Genomic DNA, 9,834 nt, shown 5'->3' with positions numbered 1-9,834 from the left:
ATGGAGATAAGTCGTTTAAATACAACTACAAGTGAATTAATGTCGTCAACTCACAACTGTTCACCAGCTGTCACCCATAATGCACCTGGGTTAACAGGAAGTGTTCAATTTCAGTTGGCGCGCCGCTACAACAGTCGCTATGAAACTTTCAACACGGTTAGAGATAAATTTCTTTATAATTTGTAAATATATCAACCAACTGAGGTAGTCGTGCGTTTGTACACTTCTGTTAGACCTTCAACATGACAATAGCGTGCTAACTCAAGCTGTCAATAAGGAGATATCGAACTTGGTAGGAACCCGAAGCTTCCTTATCACATAATGGAGAAATTTCACGAGGGAGATTTGTATCGAAATCCCCACCGGCTTTCCTTCTGCGGTAAGGTTATCTTATTCAACTGTAAAAGAGCAAATGACAGTGGAAGAAGCCAGTTAGTATTCTGCAGCCTTTCATTTGAACGGGGGAGCAACATGTTCCTGAAGGCAGCTGACGGAGCGGCTGTCATCAGCGGGAAAAGATCAACACATGCGGATATTGTAACTTGTACATGTGCCTTAAATGTTCAGAAGAGAGTCACCACGCCGTGTGTTTTAGTGATAAAGAAGAGTGAGAGAGGAGAGAGCTTCAAGTATAGTCTCCTCACACTGGGCAGCTCAAACCGACTGGAGCCCTGCATTGAGTTTAAGCTCCCATATCAACTGAAAGAGAGTGTGTGCATCCTCCAGGGCCCCACAGTGCTGTGGAGCCATGCTGGCCATGTCTGCTATACGTCTCTGCAGGCAGGGGAGGTGAAACAAATTCCCATTCAGTGGTCCCACAGTGTTGTTGGAGCACTTCCCCTCCACAAGGAACAGGTATTTGTTCTTGGACAGCAAAACATTTCAGATCAGTGCTCCAATAACCAGCCCACGAGCCAGACCCTGGGCTATTTTGTTGAGAGTGGACAAGTGTTTGATGGCACTATGATTCTGCCTCATCCCTATATCTGCATCACAAGGTGCATCCGGGTGCTCTCGGCTGAAAAAGTGGATGGTGTGCTGAAATCTGATGTGGTTGCTGCGACGTCTAATCAGCAGCTCGTTTATTTTGAGAATGGCATCGTGAAAGATGTATGTCAGCTCCCCTTTGAAGGACCTGAAAGTATTCAGGTGGTCAACACGGGAAGAAATGGCTGCCTGTTGGTCATATCCTTTCAACAGGGGCATGTGTGTGCTGTATGGAGGGAAGCATTTCAGGTACACAAAAATGGGTTTTCAGTATTTATGGACTTTTCATTTTCTATAGTTATACTTTTTATAAGCCTACTTTGTCAAACTCTCTTCTCCAGATTGCCTCTAACTGGTCAGGTGTCAGCTCTGTCCACGTGGATGATTTTCTGGGATGTGGAACAGACCAGATGCTGCTGATTTTTCAGGATCAGGGTGTAACAGGACAGCCATTGGAAAAATTCCTCCTCACTGACCTCTGTGGACTTTCATATGCTGTAAGGCATCTTGTTCCATACATGGGATATGCTACTACACAGTTACATTTATTTGTGACAGAATTCACTAATTGGAAATACATGTTTTAACATTGCTAGGAGGACAATGGAGCACCAAAGACACCTCCTGCTCAACCAGAGAACTATCTTCTCACTCTTCAGGCTTTAGAGTCCAGACTACAGGTGAGCATTTCTAAACTATTACAGCGCCAGTATGTTGTTTGTCTCTAAGTGGGACACCTGGGAAATAATGTTGTGGACTTTTTGTGAAATTGTAAGCAAATGATCACAATCATGCTGTTATAATTTTTACAAAATTTTAATTATGATTCCAAGCAAAAATGAGCAGACACTGTATTGTATGTAACATCAATTTGGCTATTTTATGTAGATCTACATATGAGTACCATATTTTGACACTCGGTGTGTGTTCAGTTTGTAATATATGATCTGTCATTTAGAGTGGACTGACCGTGCTACAGGAGCTTCAAAGAGAAGTTCGAGTGAAGGAAAGAGTCCTGCACCAGTCAGTCCAAGCCCTTACTGATGTGGTCTCCCAAAGAAAACCTATTCTCACGCAGCCTGAGCAGGTACCGTTTATTTAAGGGAATATGCAACTACAACTTTCTGCGAAAAAAAAAAGTCCATTACAGTATTAAGCTAATGTTTTTAGGGGGCTTGGCTCCATAAGTAACGGTCATTAAAGCAGCAACAAGTGTATAGAAAATGCGCCTTTACCATAGTGCAGGGATAGGACATCTTATGACATGGTAATTTCTAACAAAATACAGCTTAATCAGTCGCCTCTCAGCTCAAGGACAGAAAACATTGAGAGGACAAAAGGGACTGGAGCACAATGATTAATTCGCAGCCTTTAATGATGCAAATAGACACACATTTAAGTTCTATTTCAATCTTCAAAATAAGGAATTTTGTAACATCTTGAACGGAATTTAAAGATGTTCAACTCTACTCTCTGCGCTCTACTCTTGGTGGTCCCGCCCTCCTCCCCTCAGGTGGTCAGGTTTTGCTCCAGCACTTGTCACTCATGTTAAGTTAAAATGGCATCTACATAAGGCTAAGGTAGTCAGCATTCCTGATACCGCTACTGGCAGTGAGGAAGCAAAATAAATTGCCACAAATGTTTCTTTGTCTTTGTGTCATTTCATCTTTTAATTGCTTTTGTTGCTGTGTTCACTAGCCTTACCTTAACACACTCTACCAACAAACTGATGGCCTTATTGATTCAACAAACACAATAAAGCAAAATTCAGATCCTGGGAAAAATTATACAGCATTTTGGCAAAGTAGCACTGCAGTGCTGTCTGTTCTTAGATATCCATCACAGTCCACTACATTTGTACCTAAATGGGCTAATGCCGAAATTGAAATGTCTGACAATAAACTGCTATGGTGTCACGCACTTCCCATCGCTGATTATATTCTTTACACTGTCTGTTCAGGAAGGCCTTATTGCTCTGTGGGACTGTGATGATGAGTCAAAGGATGAGGCCTTGGATGACAAGATGCAAGACATGCCATCAGTGTCTTCAAAACCTCAAGTTGACAAGCTGTGGCATCGCGTCGCAGAGGACCGAATGGTTGTGGGAGTGATACTAACTACTGACAGCGCTGTGTAAACATGATTTTGTTTTTAATGGAAGTAGATTGTGTATATTTTCCTGTGAGGGGGCCAAGGCACCAGCTTTCTTAAATCGAACATGACATTAACTAAACACTTAGTAGTGATTTTATCGTGACGTCTCATGAGGCATAATGAGTTCATGTGGTTGAGTGGATCCATGTGTGTATGGTAATGATACAGGCAATATTAATATGGCACTCCATGTTTAAGTCAAGTGAGAAGTCCTACTGTCTAGCTGTCAGACCGAATCTTTGCTGCCTGATTAGATTTGTCAGAACTAAAACGTTGAGGTGGACAGATCATGTCAAGTAAATCACATCTGTGAGGTCAAAATTCTACTTTTATGCACGATTAAATCAATGAAGCCGTCTTATTTAACACTTTATCTCAGTCAACAAACAGAACCAATGTTTTGGGGGTTTTTTTTCCCCCTTTGTTTGCCCCTGTTATATGAATTTCACGAAGGCAGTTGCAGGGCGGCTAGGTGGTCACCATGGTAACGTGATTTTAATAACTCTCCGAGCTCTTTTTGAGGGAACAAGAGGCTATCAGATTCCTCCGTCCACCTGTCCTTGATTTTATTTGAGAACATGTGGAGGAAAACTACTACTGGCAGTATCGCCTCAAGAGATCGTATATTGCTGTTTTGATTGGTGCACTTGTACAGCTGCTGTAATTTTACCCCCTGGAGATATCGGTGTCGTTAAACAGTTCGCAGGCAGCCACACATTCATTCACACGTACTTTGTGTTTTTGTATCTGATTTCCACTCTGATTACCTACTGTCCATGTGATCTCTAATTGTTAGTGATGTGTTATTTTTGTTCCAGACCACTGGCCAGCGTGAGCTTATCCATCCTGACAGAGACAGACCAGAGCTCAATGCCCGCAGTCATCCAAACCCAGAGCCAAGTGTTCTGGCTCCCTGCTCCCTGCTCCTCATCATCATCCTCCTCCTCTTCCTCTGCATCAACGTTCTCAGAGCCCGCAGCCAAAAGAAGCAAGCAGCACAATGCCAGCAGACCCAGTGATCTCAACACATGCAGACTGGCTGTGACTGCTGTGACCAGGCTGACACCTCTGTTGAACTCTGGCTGTGTCAAGTGCCGTGTCCTGCTCCATTACGTCCAGAAACAAGATGCTGTTGCCCGCGTGAGCAACCCAACACCAGTTGTGCTGCATTGTGGTCAAGTTGCTTTAGACATCCACAGTGATTTCCAAACCCGACTGCTGCAAAACCCAGAACTCAGAACAGGTAAAATCACAAATGCCTACAACTTGAGATTAATTTTGACACCTGGTTGTTCATTATTGTCTTCTTTTTACGCCCAGATGAGGTTAAAGAGGACTTGCTGAGTCTGATGGCGGTGCTGGATCGCTGGGTCTTCCACATAGACTCCCCCGATCACAGTTTAGGTGATATAGATGGATGGATTCAGAAAAGAGTGGGTTGTAAGAGGATAGAAGTGAGCCCTCAATATCTACTGATAAATACTTCAGGACCATCTGCTCTCATGCTGCTGCACTGGCATCAGATCACCCCTTTCCAGGGGGAACTGTCTGTCCACTCCAGGTAAATCATTTTTATTTACAGATCCCAGTATCTGTATCACACAGATAGGTGCGATAGGTTTGGATAGTGTTGAGTTTTGACCATGATCATATTATGAGTTCATGACGTAAAATCATGTATTTTTCCTCTTCAACTTAAAGGTGCCCTGTGGAGTTTTCTTGTAAACAAAGAAAGCCCCTGTTTACATTCAGCATTACTTACTAAAACACATTGTGCACATGTTTGAGGTCGAACAAAGAGATTGAATCCATCTTCTTCCCAATAAAAGATTTGCAAACTTGATTTTTGGAATACATTTAAACCATATTCATATTTCCTTGCTACCAGTCTTCTTCTTCCCAGCCTTTGCAGGTGTCTTGTTGCATTTGTTGGTGCATTACAGCTGCCTGTAGATCAGTGGGGTAGTGTACCACTGGCAGGGTATTTATTGCATCACCCATACGCATGTATGCGTGCATATGTGTCCTTGTGCACGTGCACAAGAAGAAACAAAACAGCTACTTCGACAAAAAATGCTCCATATTACTACTGGAGGTCAAAAACTACACTGAGTTACTTAAGCCTTAATTTAACTGTTATATCGTATTGTCTGGAGGCCATTTTCATGGTTTATATGGAGAATTTCATTTGTTTTGCATAATTTGAAATGTTAAATGCTGCTAAGTTGATCATGTGTCACATGAAGTCAGAAAAACTGAATAATTTCCAATTAATTTGTAAACTGATTTTATTGTTTTCTGCATTGGTTCAAACACTACTTCAAGGGACTCTCTTGAATTATTCAATTTTATTTAAAGAACTAAAGAAGGTGGGCACTGCTTAGTTTATATTAATGGTTTCAAAGTTGACAAGGCTTTGAAGTTGACTAGGATGCATGTCAGTGGAAGAGATTAGGATTCTCTGGCAAGCAGAGCACTTAAAACGACAAATTCCCCAAACTAACTCTGAACAGGTCAGTGGATGTGAGGCATCTGACAAATGACAGAGATGATAAAAAAAAGACAGGAAACAAAATTCCAAGTATCATGTTTTCGTTTATTAAAACATATATTATATAACATGCATATTGTGGCTCTGTTGTTCCTCTGCAGCCAGCTACAGATGCTCCAGCTCCTGGACTCTCTCTTGGCTTACCTCCCTGCGTCCTGCTCCATCCAGCCTGTCAGAGGCACAAGAGGACAGGGTGCTGCTCAAATGTTTTCTTTGGCATTGGAGAAAGAGCTGGTGTCGATCCGAGAGTGTGTATCATTGCTACTTACTGAAGAAGAGGAGGAGAAGAGGAAGAGCCTTGGACAGGAAGAGACCCCTGACCTAGGTACTGTAATGGGCCTCCAGAGGCTTAGAGAGGTGTGGCAGGGGGACGTGGACAGTAGTAGGATGAGGCTGAGCCCCCTGGTGGATGTGGGGAGGTATCGTAGGCTGACACAAAGCCTATCGAAAGTCCAGCTCGATTGCGATTTGGCGGCTCTCTTAGACACTGCGAGGAGTTTGCCCGACTAATACGCTGCACATTTATTGTTGAGAATGCGTTTCCTCGACAAGCAGTCACTATTAATGGGTTAAAAAAAAAACAACAACTCTTGAATACTGTTCTAACTAAAAAGACAGTTTATCATTTACACTCTGCACATTTCACCTATACTGACAGCTGGCTCGGTTGTGTCTGTGCTGAGCTGTGTGTCTGCTCGCCCAGACAGCCTTTTGGGGTTTATATCTTATGTGGTGTCTGCTGCTGTGTAGAGCCTCAGCCAGTTTCCATTGGATTACCTCCTGGGTTTCACAGCCTTAATCTGATACTGATGTGATACTGCTCTCTGCTCAGTTTATTCTTCTGTTCATGTCCCTTTAGACCCTCTGTGCTCAAACTTTCACTCTTTAATGTCTGCTGCTGCTGCTGTTTGTTATCTAGGAGGAAGCAGAGACCACTTTCATCGTGGAGTGAGAAACTGTTTGTGTTGAGAATAGAGACAACAGATGATGGTAGAGCACGGGGGTTCTACATCTGCTCAGTGGCTTGAGTTGACTGAAAGCTTTTAGTAGTATTTTCCCCTCCATGGTTCGGTTATTTTCCTGTGAAACGTAAATAAAAAAAAAAAAGTGCTTGATGCTGTTTCTCCTATGATGCTGCAGAGGCTGTCAGTGCTGTTAGTAAAATGCCAGTCGTCCAAGTAAACATCAAACCCTACTTAAAAGGCTTTGCTGGAAGGTCTGTGGCAGCTTGACCAGTAGTGTTTACTAAAATGGCTGAGATCTTTTTATTCTTCTCCCAGTGGGGGCTGAAAAGCGAGGATGTACATTTTGTTTGTTCCGGGAGCCACTCTATCTGCGTGTGGTACTCTGAGTCTGAGGAGAAATAAACTCCCCCTCTTTTACACCTTTAATGTGTCTGCTTCATTGCAAGTAAAAGCCTCACTGCCACAGGACTCCCCTTTACTTAGCTGAAAAATAAAAGTTAACCATTCACATGGGTGAGGCATAATGTGGTAATACTGCTGTGGGTTAATGAAATGTTATAGAAGTGTGAAGTCTATTTTTGTGTAGTTAGAAGTTTCTGTAATATCCAGACAACTTCAGTCACCATGCAAGTTGATCAGACACATCAACACTTTTTTTTTCTTGCTCCTTTGACTCAACAGAAAAATCATGCACGGGCAACTTGCAAATCTCACCCCCCCCCCAACACCACCTTTTCTTTTTTTTTTTGGCTGCAAGACAAATGCCCTTGTCACTTTTGGCAAGGAAGAAGAATTGTGAATTCTGTACAGTAAATAAAAGCAGCAAACGGCCAGTGTGGATTGAGCCACATGTGAAAACGAAAATTCAATTGTATTGGTGTTCCCTTAAAGCCCAGACTGCCACCCGGAGTAGAATATATGGTTTGTCATCCCATTATTGCCTGTTAACTTCTATTAACTCTGAGTGGTGGAAGAGGGCTGCAGGGTTTCCACTCAGCTGAAGTCCCCTCACTTTCATGGCGAATGAAAACACGATAGATGAATAATGTTGCTGCTGTTATGAAACATTTCAGATAGGGAGAAACCAAAATCTACACCCCATCTTGTGCATCTTTTGACACCTTTGTGGATGTCAGCAATCTACTGTCACTTTAATATGGAGGCCCATTTCTGCAAAACATGTCTGAAAGAAAATAATGGATGAAAAGTTAGGTGTGATTTAAAAAAATAAATAAATAAATAAATTATATGGGATAGTGAGTAAAATTTGTGAGATAAAAAGTTTAAAAAATATCTAATATTTATTCATGACATGAATGGACTGCAATGCTTTTGTATTTAATTAGAAAATAACAAAATAGTTAAAATTTAGTCTTTTTGTTTGTGATATTCCAATTTAATATTTCAGGTTGACCTTTTTTTTTTTTTTACATGTGGATCACAGAATGCACCTTTAATGATGTGTTGAGACACTCATGATGATGAATGGTGCTGTTAAGCCATGTTTATATTGATGCTGCGTGACGAGGGCACTGGTCTGGTCTCTGCCTGCAGTTGACTTATTGATCGGGGTCAGAGGGTTCCATCTCTGGGCTCTGGAACTCAGTGGGTCAGACAAAGTAGGAGGTCATTGAATATATCTATAATAATGCATAGAGAGTGCACCAGTCCATATACAATGCAAGCATGTGTGAGGTAATGCTTTAAAAAGAAAAGTTAGCAGCATTTAAATTAAGTGTGTTAAGTGTGTGAATTATCCTGTAAGTTTAATTTTTTTCAGGACATCTCACCAGATATTATACAGATATACCTTTTGCCCATCACATTGCAACACATTTTTATTAAAACCACAAATCTCTAACTGTACACACACGATGAATAATGCTTCTATATCAAGCTACTAATTATATAGTGAACTCTGAATATACAGACTGTTGAACTCCATTTAACAGCTTTCGGCAAGAGCCTATGGCCTTCCTCCTCGATAACTTACTCAGATGTCGAGGAGGAATTTTAGTCGCACTGAAGTGGTGCTTTTTCAGCTTTTGCTGCATTTTAAAAAGGCACATATTCCACGCATAACATGGGCTCTCCTTCACACACACAGTGTCTGTTTTGTAGTTTGAAGAGTGCCATGGAAGCATAATCCTCTGAATAAACCTCACAGAATACGGCAGAATTTGCAGCTGATTTTATTATTACTTTAACATACCAGAAATTAATGTTTAATTTAGTGCAGTATTAACGTTCAGGCATATGAGACACTTGTGGCAGAATCATGCTCCAGTGTTCTTAACTCCATTAATTTCCCGCCCTTCTCTCACACTGGCCTCCTCAATTGCTGTTCAGTTGCTATGGCAACCCTCATTTCTTGCCTCTCTCAGACCTCACAAAGCAGCCTCCCTAAACCTTAATGAGCGATGGAAAGTTGTTTCCCTTTTAAACACAATTATAAGCTGCAAATAAATTTCCTTCCATAAGCCGTCATACTGAGCGTGATTGCATAAAGGCTATTGCATCCTTGCATATTCAAACAGCAGTAATAATGGACGGTGATATAAGGCTGTGTCTGTGAAATGGATGGTGCTTCCATGTGAGGATTAGTATTATTGATTAGTTTATAATCCCTGTGTGTGTCGAGCATTAAAAAAAGTAGTTGGATGATTCATGCAGCCTCCTCAATATACCTACCACAGGCTATATATTAATCTTTAGGATAAATGTAAGGCTGACGGATCCCATCATTACTCAGTGTGGTAATGAATAGCATTATTAGTGGGACAGTGTAATTACAGGATATCCGTCTGTATATCAAGAGTTGATGTGGTCACTCCTGCCTCTTAAAGAATGAGATATTTGGATTATTCATGGATTTTGTCTGAGCTCACGTGTAGTAACAACAGGTGGAAACAGTTTAAGAAGCATCTTTAATAACCTGTATAATACTTGAACACCACACCAGTATTTGCTGTTCAGCTGGTAGGTAAGGCCCAGCTGATGGCATCTCTACGCTACAGTGTGAAGTCCATTATCATGCATTAATGGAAACCCACTGTCAGATCATATCTGTGTCACCCTAGGCCACCCAGCGATCCATGGCATGTGCCATCACCCGGACTTATGGGCTCGGTGAGGAGAAGAGACCGTGTTTGTGGCTTTCTTTGATCTGATGTGCAA

General features: G+C 41.7%; 1 protein-coding gene across 1 annotated transcript; it reads left to right on the top strand.

The window, feature by feature from the left end:
- Positions 1–305: 305 nt before the first annotated feature.
- On the top strand, positions 306–7,107 carry fancb (FA complementation group B). The gene is made up of 8 exons (XM_070838269.1): positions 306–1,236; positions 1,329–1,484; positions 1,584–1,667; positions 1,946–2,074; positions 2,948–3,120; positions 3,960–4,384; positions 4,462–4,702; positions 5,794–7,107. Exons 1-8 carry the CDS (start codon positions 322–324, stop codon positions 6,200–6,202), a joined length of 2,532 nt encoding a protein of 843 aa, XP_070694370.1. The 5' UTR covers positions 306–321; the 3' UTR covers positions 6,203–7,107.
- The last annotated feature ends 2,727 nt before the right edge of the window (positions 7,108–9,834 follow it).

The sequence above is a fragment of the Pempheris klunzingeri genome, chromosome 10 (genome assembly GCF_042242105.1).
Source record: "Pempheris klunzingeri isolate RE-2024b chromosome 10, fPemKlu1.hap1, whole genome shotgun sequence".
Classification (NCBI taxonomy): Eukaryota; Metazoa; Chordata; class Actinopteri; order Acropomatiformes; family Pempheridae; genus Pempheris; species Pempheris klunzingeri.
Note: the sequence above shows the minus strand (reverse complement) of the source record. Positions and strands in the feature narration are given on the sequence as shown.